Source organism: Labrus mixtus, chromosome 16 (assembly GCF_963584025.1).
Source record: "Labrus mixtus chromosome 16, fLabMix1.1, whole genome shotgun sequence".
Lineage (NCBI taxonomy): Eukaryota > Metazoa > Chordata > Actinopteri > Labriformes > Labridae > Labrus > Labrus mixtus.
Window position 1 is genome coordinate 14014527 of NC_083627.1, and position 19542 is coordinate 14034068.

The window sequence follows — 19542 nt, forward strand, 5'->3', positions numbered from 1 at the left end:
TCAAGTCTGTAAAGGTACTGTCAGGTTTGTGCAGGTACTGTCAGGTCTGTAAAGGTTAATTCAGGTGTAATTAAATGTGTGTAATTACAGATGGTACAGATCTTGAGGACGTTTGTTTATGTTTGTTTTGTTTCTACCTGTTAGTTTCTTTATGATGTCATAACCTTCTGTGATGTCACTGCTTCCTGTCAGCTGCTGTCCGAGGACGCCCCTAAAGGAAGTGATGCAGGCCACACAGGTAACACCCTCATTTATACCTGTGAGGACCCTCCCTGAGGTGATGCAGGACCAATACCTGTTGTCATAAATTTAGATACCTTTTGCTTCTCTCTGATTGGTCCAGGGAAGCAGCTGGTGCAGTACACGTCCCCACCTGTCCTGATGACTGAGCCAATCAGCTTGGGGGAGGGAGGGGCCGATCTGCCCTCCTTGCTGGAGCTGGAGACGGAGCCTTATTTAAGCTCTGACCCACCAACTGATGACCCAACGTTTGACCTTCTTAGCCATGCCCACATGGACTCTGACCTCTGACATCGCCAAAAGTGGGAGGGACATGGCTTGGGATTTATCAGTTACTATAGCAACAGGACAGCAGCAGCAATAGATTAAGATAAAGGGGATTGATTAGGTGTCAATCAAACAATCAATCAAAAGTTAGGTGATATTATGCAGAAGTTATTGATCCCTTCTTCTTCTACTCTTTTATTCTAGTCTTTGTTTCTTCTACTCTTTTATTTTAGCTCATATTTCTTTTTCTGCTTTTCCTGTTTGTGTTTTCGAAGATCTGGGGTCACATCTGTAACAAACAGCAGTGAGGTCATTGTGGAAGATGTCATTGGATCGTGTGACACAGCTGTTCTGTGTCCTGCATGCTGATTGGTTGTCTTTGTTTTGAAGTGTTAAATGTATCTAAAGAAAAAACTATTTTTTGAAAAGTTTATTATGAATGAGTGACCCCTTTTACCATGGAGACGATCAATAATAAACAGTTTGTTTATCAGTTTTTTGAAATGAAAAATGCTAATACACACAGACAAACACAGAGTGGAGTTATTGATGGACCCTCAGCGCAGTGTCACCTTTAAATAAATATTGAGGCTTTCAGTTCTTTACCTTTATACACAATCATGTTTACATTCTGTCTCTGCTAACATAATTAGCATTTGTGATAAGAGAAACTGGTGTTTTTTATAAAGTGAGTCAGTGGTAAGTTTGTTCAGCTGTTAAATCTGAATGAATATTAAATATATGCTTTAAATCTCAGACAATCTTCGTTCCAACCCTCACCTGTGGTCATGAGCTTTGGGTAGTGACCGAAAGAATAAGATCTCGGACACAAGCGGCTGAAATGAGTTTACTCTGGAGGGTGTCTGGACTCAGCGTTAGAGAAAGGGGGGAGGAGCTTAGACATTCAGGAGGAACTCGGAGTAAGAGTCGCTTCTCCTTCACATTGAACAGTTCAGCAATCTTAGGATCCTCCTGGACGCCTCCTTTTGGAGGTTTTATGGGCACACCCAATTGGGAAGAGACCCAGAGCTCGATGGAGGGATTATATCTCCCGTCTGGCCTTGGAACGCCTCGGGATCCCTCAGGAGGAGCTGGAAAAGGTTTCTGAGGAGACGGACATCTGTGTTGACTTACTTTGCCAGCTGCCACCACGACCCAACATCGAATAACAGGAAGAAAATGAACAGAAGGAATAAACCAAATGTCTTTTTCAAGGAGGAGTCAAGGAAAACTGACATAACTTTCAAATCTTTTGTCATTATTAAATAATTGTATAATTTAATATCCAGAAAGCGTTGCACATCATTATTTGTTATTTAAAACCGATCAGATCAAACAAAAGACAAATTCTCAGTTTGATGTTCAAAATAAAAACATTTTAATGTAGAAGTTAAAACTCTCATTTTACAATCCTGACAGAGAAGATGATGTCACATCCTGTATGATGTCATTAAGTCAAAACAGAATTACTTAAAGTTAAACAAAATCTCAGCAATTCTACAAAAACAAAAAATAAACAAAACTCTTAAATACATAAAAACAACATCAGGGGGTGGGGCCTAGAACTAGTGGGAGGAGTCTGACTTCCCGGGCCATACTGATTGGTTGGTACACTGGAATCGGTATCGCAGGAAACGAACTCTTGGCTTTATATGGAAGTCAGCAGGTATCCTCCAGTTCCACATTTTCTGCACCTGAAACAAGTACAAAAGATAAACATTGATTTCACATTCTTGTATCTTTGGAACAAAAACGTAGTCTTTAAAACAAAGAACGTCGTTAATAACATTTAAGAACATGATAAAGAACGTCACTAATAACATCAAAGAACGTCACTAATAACATCTTAGAATGTCACAAATAACATCAAAGAACGTCACTAATAACATCAAAGAACATCACTAATAACATCTTAGAATGTCACTAAAAACATCAAAGAACGTCACTGATAACATCTTAGAACGTCACTAATTACATCAAAGAATGTCACTAATAACATCAAAGAACATCACTAATAACATCTTAGAACATCACTAATAACATCTTAGAACGTCACTAATAACATCAAAGAACATCACTAATAACATCTTAGAATGTCACTAATAACATCAAGATCGTCACTGATAACATCAAAAAACGTCACTAATAACATCAAAGAACATCACTAATAACATCTTAGAATGTCACTAAAAACATCAAAGAACATCACTAATAACATCTTAGAACATCACTAATAACATCTTAGAATGTCACTAAAAACATCAAAGAACATCACTAATAACATCAAAGAACATCACTAATAACATCTTAGAATGTCACTAATAACATCAAGATCGTCACTAATAACATCAAAGAACGTCACTAATAACATCAAAGAACATCACTAATAACATCTTAGAATGTCACTAAAAACATCAAAGAACGCCACTAATAACATCAAAGAACGTCACTGATAACATCTTAGAACGTCACTAATAACATCAAAGAATGTCACTAATAACATCTTAGAATGTCACTAAAAACATCAAAGAACATCACTAATAACATCTTAGAACATCACTAATAACATCTTAGAATGTCACTAAAAACATCAAAGAACATCACTAATAACATCAAAGAACATCACTAATAACATCTTAGAATGTCACTAATAACATCAAGATCGTCACTAATAACATCAAAGAACGTCACTAATAACATCAAAGAACATCACTAATAACATCTTAGAATGTCACTAAAAACATCAAAGAACGCCACTAATAACATCAAAGAACGTCACTAATAACATCTTAGAATGTCACAAATAACATCAAAGAACGTCACTAATAACATCAAAGAACATCACTAATAACATCTTCAAATGTCACTAAAAACATCTTAGAATGTCACTAAAAACATCAAAGAACGTCACTGATAACATCTTAGAACGTCACTAATAACATCAAAGAATGTCACTAATAACATCTTAGAACGTCACTAATAACATCAAAGAACATCACTAATAACATCTTAGAACATCACTAATAACATCTTAGAATGTCACTAATAACATCAAAGAACATCACTAATAACATCAAAGAATGTCACTAATAACATCAAAGAATGTCACTAATAACATCAAAGAACATCACTGAAAACATCAAAGAACGTCACTAATAACATCTTAGAATGTCACTAATAACATCAAGATCGTCACTAATAACATCAAAGAACGTCACTAATAACATCAAAGAACGTCACTAATAACATCAAAGAATGTCACTAATAACATCAAAGAACATCACTAATAACATCTTAGAATGTCACTAAAAACATCAAAGAACGTCACTGATAACATCTTAGAACGTCACTAATAACATCAAAGAACATCACTAATAACATCAAAGAACGTCACTAATAACATCAAAGAATGTCACTAATAACATCAAAGAATGTCACTAATAACATCAAAGAACATCACTGAAAACATCAAAGAACGTCACTAATAACATCTTAGAATGTCACTAATAACATCAAGATCGTCACTAATAACATCAAAGAACGTCACTAATAACATCAAAGAATGTCACTAATAACATCAAAGAACATCACTGAAAACATCAAAGAATGTCATTAAGACTGTCATCAATTTCAAAAAGAGTCACAGATTATATTAGTTAATAAGGAACACCAAAGAATGTCGAACAAACCTTCAAGACCCTGACCAGGTGTGTGGTATCGTTCAGTGACTGAACCTGTGGAGAACAAGCAGAACCAAGAGAAGAGAAAGAACCAGACTTCAGCACCTGTTCTCAGGTAAAACATAAAAACACCAAACAAACAGGACTAGTTAAAGAGACAGTTCATGATTTTGGTTGGATCGGGTTCTTGCAGTATTTAAGTATTTTTCAAATCTTTGACCAGTAAGTTTGTCGTTCATTACAGATCAGACTGTCCCAAACTGACCTCAACTGACCCAAACTGACCCCAACTGACCCAAACTGACTTGGGGCATGTACTACGAAGCAGGATTTGGGGTTGGCGAGGTAACTTCAAGGTTTTCAATCCTACGAAGGTCGTTCACTTCTTACCTGGGTATAGCACCATGGTAAATCTTCCTCCACTGACCAATCAGATCTTTTGTTCATGGAGCTCCCAGAGCTGATGGAGAGGGGGAGGAGGGAGAATGACCCTTCATGTGTTCCGTATAATAACATTATAGTCCGTAAAGTGATTATTTTGAATTTATATCATCCTTCATCTTTCAGCAGAGACTAAAAAAAGCAGCGGAACCTTTGAGTTGTGTTTTTAAGATGTTAAATGATGAATATCTTCTTATGTCTTTGAATCATATTTTCATATGAATGTTTAGTGTCCCCATGCCGCTCTGTTTGTTATCATCAGAGCTGAACTATAACTTCTCAAACTGTTATACTCTCCACATGAAAGAGTCAGAGACACACATCCAGTTCAGAGAAAAAACAGGAGTTATTATCTTCAGTTCTAAGGTGAACTAACGATGGGACAGAAATATAATAATCTGTAGTTTGGACATTAATACTCTCTGATGTTTCTTTTTTCTGCCAGTTGTCCTTCCTGCATTTGTTCATGCAGCTGTGTAACTTTAGTCTCTGGGTTTGTTTTAAACCTCTTTATATTATTAATATAGTTTGTTCAGAGTTTCTTAGATATGACGATCTGCTGACGGGAGACGCAGTGATGATTGTGATAGTTATATGAAGCTAACTCCGCCCCTTTTATGTGAACTCGCTCTTTGAAACTCGAGGGTAACTTATGTTGATAAGCGGTTTCATGTGACTGCTAATCACGGTCTCTGATGTTAGGGTTAGTGAAGCCAGATCACCCAAAGATACCCTGGGTAAGTTGGACTCTCGTAGTACAGACCCCAGGTCTGATCCAAACTGGTCTAAACTGATCCACACTGACCAAAACGGTTTATACATGTTCAGACTGGTTGTTGTGTTGTTTAGTGCTGTCGTGTTGTTGTGGAACTGTTGTTGTGTTATTGTATTGTTGTGTTATTGTTGTGTTATTGTTGTATTGTTGTGTTGTTGTTGTTGTTGTTGTTGTTGTTGTGTTGTGTTATTGGGTTGAAGTTTTGTTGTGTTATTGTTTTGTTGTTGTGTTAAACTTACCACTCGTCTGGGTGTGATCAGTCACAGCTGGATGACCTAAAGAAGACAGTGGATCACAGTTAAACCAAAGAAGAAGAACCAACTCTTCCTCTGGTTAAATGAATGTAACTTACTGTAGTCGGTTGGAGTTCCCACTGGGTCTGCTGAAACTACAAACACAAACAATTTTACTTGCTGTTTTTCCTGACGCCTCCCACCTTTCCGGCAGTCATGTTAAAGGTACATACCTGATTCTGTCCCTGTGGAGTCTGTTACCATGGTTACCAGCTCTGTTTGGGAGTAACCACCTGAAACTAAATAAAAGACAGACAGGTGAAAGACAGACAGACAGACAGACAGGCAGGCAGACAGACACATACAAATATATACAGACAGACACACACACAGACACACAGACAGATACAAATATACACAGACAGACAGACAGACAGACACACAGACAGATAGACAGACAGACAGACAGACAGGTGTACCTGGCTGCAGTATGTGCGTGAAGCTGATGAAAGGTGATGACTCTAGGTGATCATGTGACATGAAATGATGACTCACAGGTAAATAAGAAATGTTGCTGAGGTGATTAAACTCATTACGTTGTGATTGAATTGTGTTTGTTATAGCAACAACATTTACCTGTGACATCATGGCTGGATCCAATACCTGGAGCTGGAACCAATCACAACAAAGATCTGTGATCATTACTGTCAATCTATTAATTAATTTACCCGTGAGTCCTCCCCTCTCACCTGTCCGATCGATATGAAGGTCTGTCACTGACTCCTCTGCACCTGCTGACATCATCACAACACCTGATTACATCACTGTCATTGTCATGGATAATCAAACAGACTGATCAATATTAATTGATGACATTTATTGATGCATTGATACCCACATAGAGTGTCACACACGTCTGTGTGTTATGAATGTGAATAGGTCACATCGATAGAGATCATTAACATTTGAAGAGTTTACCTCCGTTTGCATCCGTCAACAGCGTCTGTCGACCATTTCCTGAGAAACAAAGTAACAGCCAATCACAAATCAATAAGGGAGTCATCACCTTGTTATCAATGACCACAACATGTGGTCCTCCGCCTGCAAACTATAGTGTTCGACTCAGGTGGATTTTCACCAAGTAGTGCTCTATAGATTGTTATTCTAGTTCAGTTTTCCTCTTCAAGAGCTGACACAACGCTTACACACCTGCACCGCTATGTAACTTGTGCTCTCTCCCGTCCTCCAGTTTCAGTCTGTTTTGATGCCTAGCTTCAGTGCCGGCACTCTGACCGGTTTATTCATAAAGGGGCTGAGCTAGCTGGCTTCTCCTGTGTCTAATAGGTGTACCATTGACTGCATACAACCCCACTGGCCTTAACAGTATAATCAATCATTAAGATAATACAAGATCAACTACAGACATGATGTCAGACAAATCCTACCGTTGTTATGTGGAGAGTCTGCTCCATCTAAAGAAATCAGAATAATTCAAAGTTAAAGTTGTTTTTAACCGAACACAAGAAGTTCATTGGTGTATCTGCAGTTAAATGAATGGAATGATAATATCCTCAAAGAAATACATTTCTGATTCTGGTGATGGGGAGTTAATGTAGAAACCAGAATTTTGGTATCCTTAACATTATCCAATGTCATTGAAAAGACAACTTTAAATTAATGTTCTACACACTGCATTAAATGTATTACTTATTCTAATATGTAAAGTCTGTTTAACTTTAAATGAGTTAGCATTTCTGTTTCTCTAACTTATCTGACTTCAGTTTCATAATGTCAAACCTTTGTTGATGCTTGTTTCTTTAATGATGATACTCTGCTTTTTATTCTTAGAAAGTTGTTTCTAACCAGATGATACTCTGCTGTTTTTTTCTAAACAGATGATACTCTGCTGTGTGTTTCTACACAGATGATACTCTGCTGAGTTTTTAACCAGACGATACGCTGCTGTGTTTCTGACCAGATGATACTCTGCTGTGTTTCTACACAGATGATACTCTGTTTTTTGTTTCTACACAGATGATACTCTGCTGTGTGTTTCTAACCAGATGATACTCTGCTGTTTTTTTCTAAACAGATGATACTCTGCTGTGTGTTTCTACACAGATGATACTCTGCTGAGTTTTTAACCAAACGATACACTGCTGTGTTTCTGACCAGATGATACTCTGCTGTGTTTCTACACAGATGATACTCTGTTTTTGTTTCTACACAGATGATACTCTGCTGTTTGTTTCTACACAGATGATACTCTGCTGTGTGTTTCGAACCAGATGATACTCTGCCGTGTGTTTCTAAACATATGATACTCTGCTGTTTGTTTCTACACAGATGATACTCTGCTGTTTTTTTCTAAACATATGATACTCTGCTGTTTGTTTCTACACAGATGATACTCTGCTGTTTTTTCTAAACAGATGATACTCTGCTGTTTGTTTCTACACAGATGATACTTTGCTGTTTTTTTCTAACCAGATGATACTCTGCTGTTTGTTTCTACACAGATGATACTCTGCTGTGTGTTTCTAACCAGATGATACTCTGCTGTTTTTTCTAAACAGATGATACTCTGCTGTGTGTTTCTACACAGATGATACTCTGCTGAGTTTTTAACCAGACGATACGCTGCTGTGTTTCTGACCAGATGATACTCTGCTGTGTTTCTACACAGATGATACTCTGTTTTTTGTTTCTACACAGATGATACTCTGCTGTTTGTTTCTACACAGATGATACTCTGCTGTGTGTTTCTAACCAGATGATACTCTGCCGTGTGTTTCTAGACATATGATACTCTGCTGTTTGTTTCTACACAGATGATACTGTTTTTTTAAACATATGATACTCTGCTGTTTGTTTCTACACAGATGATACTTTGCTGTTTTTTTCTAAACAGATGATACTCTGCTGTTTGTTTCTACACAGATGATACTTTGCTGTTTTTTCTAACCAGATGATACTCTGCTGTTTGTTTCTACACAGATGATACTCTGTTGTTTGTTTCTACACAGACATTACTCTGCTGTTTTCTTATATGCAAAACATTTAGCACCTTTACATGTGTGCATATTGACCTTGAGCTTCACTGTTTGCTGAAACTGAAACATTAATATTAAGCAGGAGGCCTTCGCAGTAAAATATTTTCTATAGTTCAGTATTAAAGTCTTTTCTATGCTTACCTCCCTGGGCTACAGGGTTGGGGGAGCCTGAAACAGAGCTGATCATTGATTGGTCAGGTTCCGAGGTTAGAGAAGTGAGGTCTGGTTCTGACTGGTCCCTAATGTCATATTGATGAGCAGCATCTACAAAAGAGAGACAAAACCATGAGAACAAAAATATAAACATCTAAAAATAATTTAATTTTTTTATGTTTCAAAATGACATCACTTCCTCTTCAGACATGTTGAATAAACCAGAGTTGGTCACTTTTAAATTAAAAGCTTTGTTATAATATAATATATCATAATAACAGCATTGATATATGCTAACATATTAAATGTAACAATACTGAATCAGGTCACATGACACTTGTGGGTGTAGTATGTACCTGCAGTTGAGTCCAGACTTGAACCACTATTTAGATGTGCAGACGGAGTAGCTGTCACACCTGAACTGATCACTGAAACAGAAGCATTAAGGGAATAAAAAAGACTTGTTGTGAATGTTTGAGACATCACATAAAGGACTGATCTGTTCGTATCATACTCGACAGACGTAACATGGCCAAAATGTGTGTAATAGATGTATGAAGCATCTATAATTATTACGGCCACTAGAGGTCACTGCCTGACAGTTTATGTAAATATGAAATGTAATAAACAGTTTAACAGACAATTAAATGATGTCTGATCAGTGGACAAGTCACATCAGCTCCAGCAGAGATGTGCAATTTAACCTTGAAATACAAAAAAACATATCACCTGTAGAGTCCAACTGAGTGGGAGGAGTCAAGTCACCTGTGAGAAATTGTTTTATTAAAAATTAAGTTCCTTTTTAAAATAAAAATAAAAATAAAATAAAATAAAAATTGATAAACATACGCTCAGTGACTCCTACAGAATCTGGGGGTCTCTTTTTACTCTTCCTTAAAAGTGAAGTTGTAATCTATGAACCCTCGATGCCATCTGACCCGCAATTCACACATACTCTGTCAGCGCCACGGTTTTGCTCCGTCGGACGGCTCGCGCCCATTCACACTGGATCCGTTTCTGCGACGTCAGTGCAGCGGAGTGCACCCATGACACATCACAGGAGAACTACAAGATCCCGCGGGAATAAAGAGAAAAACATGCAAACAACATGTTGCTTTGTCTTTCTGAGGATGCATTGTTGTTAATTCAGTACCTGTTTTGACGTAATGTTGATAAAGTGATGAAAAATACGATCGTGAGTCCGTATATTGTGTTTTATTTTGAAATTGACCGGATGCTCTATGCGTTTCCTTGTCTGACTTCCTGTCCAGGCTGTCATATTCTGTCCAGCTTGACGCGTGCCTGCAGCGTACTCCGGCGAAAATAGACTCGCTGCGTATTTGAAACGGAGCAGAGCGTAGTGCCGTTGGTGGCACGCGCTGGAGATGGACCGCAGCGCGCCCTGTGTGAACACAATGATTGACTAGAGTGGCAGCTAAGTACAACGTAGACAAACCGCGGTGCGCATGGAGTATGTGTGAATTGGGCTTTACATTCGACTTTTATTTATTAGTCCTCAGAAACCTGTCATGAGTGTTCTGTATGTACACACACTGAAAATGTTGGCTGTTACAACCATGGACTTCAGATGAAAGAGGTGACTTTTACTACTTTTACTGCGCGGGGGGAGTTGTATACACCTATACTGATCAAACCTATACTGATCACACCTGTACTGGTCACACCTGTACTGATCACACCTGTACTGATCACACCTGTACTGATCACACCTGTACTGATCACACCTGCACTGATCACACCTGTGCTGATCACAGCTGTGCTGATCACAGCTGTGCTGATCACACCTTTACCAACTAAGCTTTACTGATCACACCTGTACTATCACACCTGTACTGATAACACCAGTTCTATCACACCTGTACTGATCACTGAGAGAAGATCTTAAATCACACCTGTGAGGTTGATGTGAACATCTGGTCCGAATGGATCACCTCCACCTGAAACAACACAGCAAAATCAACAAAAATCAGTATGAGGTCATCTTCAAGGTCATAGTGCTCATGATTTTATAGCCTGCCTGATACACCTGAACAATCTGTTGACACACCTGAAGATGTCAGCCAGTCATCTCCTTACTCATCTAGTTGGAGGAGACAGGAAGGAGTGAAGGAGACAGTAAAGGAAACAAGAGACAAGGTACTGAAGGAGACAGTCAAGGACACACCGAAGGAGATAGTAAAGGAGACAGTAAAGGAGACACTGAAAGAGACAGTAAAGAAGACACTGAAGGAGACAGGAGAGGAGGCTCTGAAGGAGACAGTATAGGAGGCTCTGAAGGAGACAGTATAGGAGGCACTGAAGGAAAGAGGAGATGAGGCACTGATCCTTCCTCAGGACTTTTGAGACTCACCCATCAGGCTCAGCAGGAAGTCGTGACCTGATGAATCAAAATTTCCTGAAGGAGAAAAAAACCCGTACATGTTTAAAAACAGTCAAAAGATCTTGGCACACGCCTGATCATGATTGATGTTACATTTGTTATTAATATTTAACATGGAGGTTAGTTTGAAAAATTATAATCACAACATTTAAATGCCGTTAACATTCTTGTTGTTACTTAAATTATCTTCCTCCAGCTCCAATCAGCTGACCTCACTTCGTCCTGATTCTCTGAAGAGACGAGACTGTCGACTGTTCTCTCTTATTTTAAACTCAAACGTCTCTATCAGGTGTGATGAAGACCATGTAGAGGAGAGAAAGAAAGTCCTGTTTCTACTTAGGCTCTCATTGTCTGTGGAATCTGTGGATCATTATGGATGGGATGTTTAGATTAGATCTGTTCCTGGATCTGGATCGTGGGGACTTGGTTGATGTAGCAGGACCATTTTAGTTGGAATTTTCTGACCTGAAGAGAACAGTCTACCTTCAGACGGGAAGAAACATTAATAAAAAATACATGTTTGTTTGTCTGTGGTCTGACACGTGTGTATATTGTGGCTGCTGTGTTGGTTGGATCTTGAAATGGTTTACATGGTCAGATGGTCGGATGGATGGGTGGTAGGATGGTCCGATGGTAGTATGGTCCGGTAGTCCGATGCTCGGGTGGTCTTATGGTCGGGTGGTCTGATGGTCGGATGGTCAGTTGGTCAGATGGTAGGATGGACTGTTGGTCGGATGGTCAGTTGGTTGGATGGTCAGTTGGTTGGATAGTAGGATGGTAGGATGGTCCAATGGTCCGATGGTCTAATGGTCTGATGGTCCAATGGTCAGATGTAAACCCGGAGTTATAAGCACAGAACAGCAGCTGTTTACCTGACGCTGATGATGAGAACACACACTGATGGATCAGAGTTTTCTGACTCAGCATGGCCTCTTAAGAACACACATCTATTGACAGAAATCTGATGTTGTCTTTGTTTCCAAAGACCGGTTAACATAATTTTAACTTTTTACAATTTATAATGAAAGGAATTATTGGATTAACTGAAAACACAGTTAACGTCTCTGTTAACGGATTGACGATTAATGGCGAAACATTTTTGATGAGCTATGCCCACCCCTGCAACCTAAAAAGGTGAAAATTAGTTAAAGGTTCATAATCAAATCAATTATTATGATACAAATACACTTGTTTAAAATAGCCCTTCATCAAGTTTTATTTTGGGACTTTTTCAGCCTTTATTAAGCGACAGGACAGGTGATGGAGTCAGAATCCAGAGTGTTCGGAATGACGCGAGCAAATGGAGCCACAGGTAGGATTCCGCTGTACATACGCATAAATGGCACCTCTCTTACCAAGTTTACAAAGTGCTTCTTCAATCAGAAAATAAAAAGTCGACTTAAGAGCGTTAAGATAGAGGAGGTAAAGAAGTTTGTTAAAGAATTCATGAAATCTTCCTGAAAATGGACATTTGAAGAAATGTTTTCTGTCATACTGACATCTGTCGCCTTTAGTCACACGGCCAGATTTTTAGCTTTCCGTTTGATTTTATTGTTGAGTGGACCATAGTTGCTATGGAGACAGCCGGAGGAATGAAAGTGACCCAAAATTGTATACTTCAGATTTGTCTTTATGGAGCTTTAAAACGTTCTTGGACGTCCAATGTTTAATATTTTTGAAGGTTCAGGTTGGGCTAAAAGATGTGACCTGTAGGGGTTCTAAAACAGAAAGGAATACAGAGCTGCGAGTCATCTGCATATGAGTGATGGGAGACAACATGGTGTCAATGATCTGGCTAAGAGGAAGCTTGTAAATGGAAAACAATAGGGGGTTACACCTCAGTTAAAGTCCCAAACAGAGGAAGGGGTGTGTGCTTGTAGCGAAGGTCCTGGTTTGAAGACGGTGCAGTGTGATGAAAAAAGTCATGAATTAATTTCAGAGATTGTAAATGATTCTTAACATTTTTTTAAAGAGTTGTTAGAACAGTATGAAAGCGTTTCCCTCAGAACTCAGCCTGAAGGGCTCTGAAAATCAATTAAAATAATTAATTAAATTACATCATTTGCATATGACATCATCCAACTAAACAATCATCTCAGTATCTCTGCTATTAAGGATCAGACCTATAATCAACCACAAGAATGGCAGTCAGACCTCACCTGGACACTCACCTGTATAATCCAGGTGAGAAAGTCCGGCCCCTAATGAACCGAAAACACCTTACAGAGCAAGAGAGAGAGAGAGAGAGAGGTTAACAGACATCTAGGTACAAAGTATATCTGCCAGTTTCTCACCACTGTCAATTACAGCATTCTCCTTTAGTCCCACCCCCCACAGCTCACCTGTTGGACTTTCAGCTCCTCCTCCTCCACCATTCAGCAGTTTCTGTCCGTTGCCTGAATCAAACATGAGGTAATCAATAATCACCTCTAATGGTCCTTTAACTGTTATATTTTCTAATGTGTGTCTGTTTGTAAGTGTGTGTATGTGTATGTGTGTGTAACCAATTTACTGTAAGAGTCTGAGTCAACTCCATCAGATCCTGCAGACAAAAAATATTATTCATTTATTACTGATTGATTTAAGGTAGGGATGTTGTTAGTATCTCACTATTGCAGTACAGCAGTACTGTGTTGCTGATAGTTAGGGCTGGCTCATGCTAAGACCAGCTTGCATTATTTATGCTTCCATAGCCTTGGACTACAGCATGAACTCCACCTCCTGTTTCTACTGCTATAGTCTAAGACTGAAGCATGAACTCCACCCCCTAGTTCTACTGCTATAGTCTAAGACTGAAGCATGAACTCCACCCCCTACTTCTACTTAGGCTACGAACAAAACGAACATAAACTCCACCCCCTAGTTCTACTACTATAGGCTAATACTGAAGCATGAACTCCACCTCCTAGTCCTACTGCTATAGTTTAAGACTGCAGCATGAACTCCACCCCCTAGTTCTACTGCTATAGTCTAAGACTGAAGCATGAACTCCACCCCCTACTTCTACTTAGGCTACGAACAAAACGAACATAAACTCCACCCCCTAGTCCTACTGCTATAGTTTAAGACTGCAGCATGAACTCCACCCCCTAGTTCTACTGCTATAGTCTAAGACTGAAGCATGAACTCCACCCCCTACTTCTACTTAGGCTACGAACAAAACGAACATAAACTCCACCCCCTAGTTCTACTGCTATAGAGAACAAACCATATGACATATTTTTGTAGGCCAACCCAGAAGTAGCATCGCCATGGAGTCTAACGAGAATTCGCCTATTGGATTTTTTGCATTGGATTTTGGATCATCAAATGGGGGGCAAAATATGTTTTGTTAATGTTAACATATTTTTTATTAATTAGTGTACTGCACATCAATTTTTTTTCCACATCAATTTTTTTTTCCACATCAATTTTAACAGTTACATTTCTCTGATCTTCTTCATAGCATCAACGCTTTTTTGCGCTTTTGTAACAACATTCAGACTTTCCGAACGAAATCACGTATACACACTGAAGTCGGAAGAACGACTTCCCAATTCGGAAACTTGGACCACCCAAGCAGCACATGAATGCAGCATTAGACTGCAGCATGAACTCCACCCCCCAGTTATACTGCTGCAGGCTAAGACTGCAGAATGAACTCAACATCATTATTATACTGCTATATAATTAGACTAAAACATGAACTTCCACTGAGTCTCAGCAGATGTCCATTCTCAAGTGAGTCTGGTCCTGCTCGAGTGTTCAGCCTCTGTCTCGTGGTGGATGGATGTTGGTCTGTGTAAATACTGAGTACGCTCTACACTTGCTCTTTATGAAAAGTGTTGTCATATAACTGTTGTTGTGAATTTAAAGAATGACATGATATTGATAAACTTATTCATCAAATTATGTAAACCTTCCCAGAGAATCTTTCAAATTGATGTACTGATAATTCGATGTTCCGCCAGCGGGATCATTATTTTTTTTCTTATCTACCTGCAGAACCTCCTGCTGTTCCATGGTTTGTTCCTCCTCCTGCTGTTCCATGGTTTGTTCCTCCTCCTGCTGTTCCATGGTTTGTTCCTCCTCCTGCCGTTCCATGGTGTGTTCCTCCACCTGAAGAACTTCCTACTGTTCCATGGTTTGTTCCTCCTCCTGCTGTTCCATCATTTGTTCCCCCACCTGAAGAACTTCCTGCTGTTCCATCATTTGTTCCTCCTCCTGCCAAAAGACCACTGGAAGCTGGAATTCAACACAAGCCTTCCTCAAATAACTTGATTTACTTAATGTAAACAAATAACTTAAACTTAAACTTTGACATTAAGCCCAGGCGTGATATATAATCTGGAACAATTATTTTGTTTATAAAACATCAGGTTGAGTTCAGATTTTGTCCTGCATGCTGTACCAGCTCCAGCTGGTGGAGCTGTAGCCATGATACTGAACCAACATGCGCTCAAGGCTGATTGAGAAACTTAAAAAGGGGAATGGAACTAATCTGATAAATCCTGGAAATCCTGGCGACCCAATTAAATCCGGATTAAACCTGAGACTGAAAGGGAACAAACAAACTTTTCAGGAGGTAAAACCTGATCAGGGCTGACTCACCTGAACCTCCGGACGCAGACGCCGTGGCAATGGTCTGCTGCACGCCAATGAGTACTGCTGGAAGGAGGAAGGTCAGGTGTTCATGATGAATCAAACGTTTGTTTGCAGAGAACACTCTTTCAGTGATTGACAGAAACATTCAAGGGATAATAATTTTAATAATAACTTCTGTTTAAAAAAAAATGAATTTATTCAATCTTTATTATGTGTTACAAATGACCGCTTTATGTTTGCAAATTACACCAAACCTTAGCACTTACTCTGTGATTATACTGAAATACAGTGTATCAACATGACAGTGTATTAACATGACTCCACACTTTATTAACATGACTCCACACTTTATTAACATGACTCTGCACTTTATTAACGACTCTATAGTGTATTAACATGACTCTGCAGTGTATCAACATGTCCCTGCACTATAATAACATGAGTGTGCACTTTATTAACATGACTCTGCAGTGTATAAACATGACTCTGCAGTCTAATAACATGATTGTGTAGTATATCAACAACACATGCCAGTTGATAATCATGATCCTCAGATATATTATTTCTACATTTCACTTAGCAGATGCTTTTATCCAAAGCAACTTACATTAGAGATTATATTATATTACAAATGTTGCTGTTGAGAGCAAAATAAGTAGTTGTAATTAGATTAGTCAAATAAAAAACAGTCACTCATACACAGAGTAAATTGTAATCTCAAATGTGTTTAAAAGTGTGTTTACTTTCGATAAAATGCAGTTGTGTTTATGCAAGTTTATGTTTAAGGTCACAGTGTGTTTTAGCCTCTCACCCTCATCAATCTTATCCTGACTCTTGGAGTCATCATCATCTGGAAAGGAAGAAACATTCTTCTGAGTAAAGGTGTTTTAAACAGTTTTAAATGTTTTATGATTATACATGATGTATTATTAATTAATTAATCTTTTATCAGCAGTCCTATTAACTAATGTGTCTTTGGCCTCATTTCCCTCTTCTATTATGAGGATATTCACAGACAGGGGTTTTATATCTATCACTGTCACAAACATTGGATGGCTAAAAACTGTGAGCACACTTTGGTCCAAATGTAAATGTTATACAATTTCATTCATCACTTTGTTTTTCTTGTTGTCTTGATGATCTGAGGTCATCAAACCCCCGAGACAAATACTGAAATATAGAGAAATAGATGACGGCTGGATAGACTGATTACGTGATTGACTGATTGGTTGATTGACTGATTGGTTGATTGATTGGTTAATTGATTGGTTGGTAGCAGTGTGTTCTATAAGTAAGCCCATTGTAACAAATATGTGATTTAAAGGTCAAATGTTGGAGAAACTTCATGTTTAAAATTGGCACATTAACTTAAACTAGTCTTCACTTTACTTCCCTAAACCAGCACAAAATAAACCAGCACAAAATAAACTAAACTAAACTAAAACAAAATATGAATTACTATCAATCATAAATGAAGTAATCTTGCTTATTGGCTTTTAGCTGTTTACATTATAAACAACTAATGTGATTGAAAGCATTCCTTTCAAAATAAAGCAGGATGCTTACCCTCCTCCTCCTCAGACAGCTCCCCCACCTCTGTGGCCTCCACCTCCACCTCCTCCTGCTCCTGCTCCTGCTCCTGCTCCTTCTCTGGAATCCAAACAAAAACTCTTTTATCACCAACACCTTCGACTAAAGCGTAAAATCAAACAAAAGCCTGAAACTTATCTGGAAGTTTTCTTTTTACCCTCCAAAGGAGCCGCTGACAGGGAAACCACCAGAAAAACTGCAGCCCACACCATCCACAGCTTCCTGTGATGACAGAGCGGACCAATCACAGATCAACAATGTCATCAATACTGATCAATACAATAATCAATACTTATATTATAAACATTACAATAAACAACAAGCAATCAGTTGTACTCACAGTGGCAGCATCCTGCAGTCAGAATGTTTCTGTGTTTCTGAATCTGAAGAGCTGCATCTGCTGGTATTTATCCTCACAGAGAGGGGAGGGGCGACAGACAGATGTGAGGGGCTACATGTAGAGGGGAGAGGCTACAAACAAAGGGGATGGGACACAGACAGGGAGGAGGGTCTACATACATAGAGGGGAGGGGCTAATAACAGGGGGAGTGGCTATAAACAGAGGGGAGGAGCAACAATTGTACTGCTGCAAAACTACCAACTGTACTACAGCTGCTTGTATTTATACTCACAGAGAGAGGACCGTATCCCAGCATGCACTGAGGGGAGCAGGACTTACCTGACATCTTACCCCTGTCCCCCCTCCTCCCATCCAATCAGAGCACAGCAGTCAAACTAACCTCACACACTTAACTAATGTTAACTAATTGTTAGGCATTAATCATTGATTATATTTAATTGAAATTAAAATGAAACCATGACACACACACACTTGCACACAAACACATTTAATATAAGAGAAGAAAGACATAGAACAATATACAGATATTAAAAGCTGTAGAATTCCAGTTATTATGGTAATAAACCAGCATTCCTCTCCTCTTCTCTCCTCTCCTCCTCACTTTATCAGGTTTCAGGTCTAATTAGTTTCTCAAACAGTTGTTTATTGTTCAGCTGAAAGACGAGATTCAGTCAGTGAGAGAGAAAACATTTAAAACTTTCAATTGACTTTAAACCGATGAATAAATATGTATATATGTGCTATATGTGTATTTATATATGTACACACATATATATAAACACACACACACACACACACACACACACATACATACATAAATATGAGTGTGTCAGTGTGTGTGCATAGAAAGGAATTGTGTTTGTTTTTATATCCTATGTTAATGTTAAAATGTAACAGGATTTTATCATATCAGGTGTTATTATAAATGTAACATGTTAATATGTAATTGTTGACCTTCTATTGACCTTTCTATGAGCTTTTATTCTGAAGAGGGTTTCCTGCTGTCTGTGTGAATTGGGGCAGAACATGAGTCGGCATCACTCTGCAGGAGGAAGTCTGAAACCAGAACCCTGCTTGAGCTGAGCTAGATCCGGGATCAGGTCCAGTAGCGAAATTAGAAGCACTCTAAGGTTTAGTCTTGTCCAGCTTAGTTCTGAATGACTGGACTCAGTCAACCTTTGATCCTAATGTCGTCTGAAACTAAGATCTGTGGGACGGGAGAGAGACAGCTAGTCAGAGAGACGCCGTGTCCTACTGTAATTAAGAGCTGTGGGACGGGAGAGAGACAGCTAGTCAGAGAGACGCCGTGTCCTACTGTAATTAAGAGCTGTGGGACGGGAGAGAGACAGCTAGTCAGAGAGACGCAGTGTCCTACTGTAACTAAGAGCTGTGGGACGGGAGAGAGACAGCTTGTCAGAGAGAGACCGTGTCCATCTCTAACTAAGCTGTGGGATGGGAGAGAGACAGGAAGTCACAGAGCAGAGACACCACGAAGGATTATTAACAACTGGAAAAACCTGGAAACAACAAGAGTGGGGCCCAGACTTTAAAAGTGTTCGTGATTTCCTGTCAGCCTCTAGTCCACGTCCTGTTTCACCTGTTCTGTTTTGTAGCTGTAGGTTCCCTGCTGTTTCAGCTGTTGTTGATGGGGTTATTGACGGTCAGGTATCGACTGCGAGGCGTGTGGTCTTCACCATTCAAAGCTGACCCAGGTGTAGTGAAGGGGGAGTAGTCAGGTTACCTGTGCTGCAGGTCGCTGGTTTG

At 39.1% G+C, this 19542-nt stretch overlaps 1 protein-coding gene across 14 annotated transcripts; it reads right to left on the minus strand.

The window, feature by feature from the left end:
- Nucleotides 1-1861: 1861 nt before the first annotated feature.
- On the minus strand, nucleotides 1862-17993 carry si:ch211-80h18.1 (uncharacterized protein LOC555593 homolog). Of its 14 annotated transcripts, none has more exons than XM_061059189.1 (24): nucleotides 17758-17992; nucleotides 17575-17639; nucleotides 17394-17477; nucleotides 16639-16677; nucleotides 15834-15887; nucleotides 15222-15446; nucleotides 13756-13785; nucleotides 13586-13639; nucleotides 13403-13462; nucleotides 11214-11258; nucleotides 10756-10800; nucleotides 9572-9607; nucleotides 9199-9270; nucleotides 8831-8953; nucleotides 7082-7108; nucleotides 6615-6653; nucleotides 6386-6430; nucleotides 6273-6305; nucleotides 6116-6157; nucleotides 5870-5935; nucleotides 5756-5791; nucleotides 5643-5678; nucleotides 4197-4241; nucleotides 1862-2201 (listed from the first exon to the last, which is right to left on the minus strand). In XM_061059189.1, exons 1-24 carry the CDS (start codon nucleotides 17766-17768, stop codon nucleotides 2167-2169), a joined length of 1347 nt encoding a protein of 448 aa, XP_060915172.1. In that variant the 5' UTR covers nucleotides 17769-17992; the 3' UTR covers nucleotides 1862-2166. The 14 variants fall into 14 exon arrangements, with proteins under 14 accessions (XP_060915172.1, XP_060915171.1, XP_060915169.1 ...); XM_061059188.1 differs by having other exon boundaries at nucleotides 15834-15890; XM_061059186.1 differs by having other exon boundaries at nucleotides 6386-6427; nucleotides 15222-15467; nucleotides 15834-15890.
- Between the last annotated feature and the right edge of the window lie 1549 nt (nucleotides 17994-19542).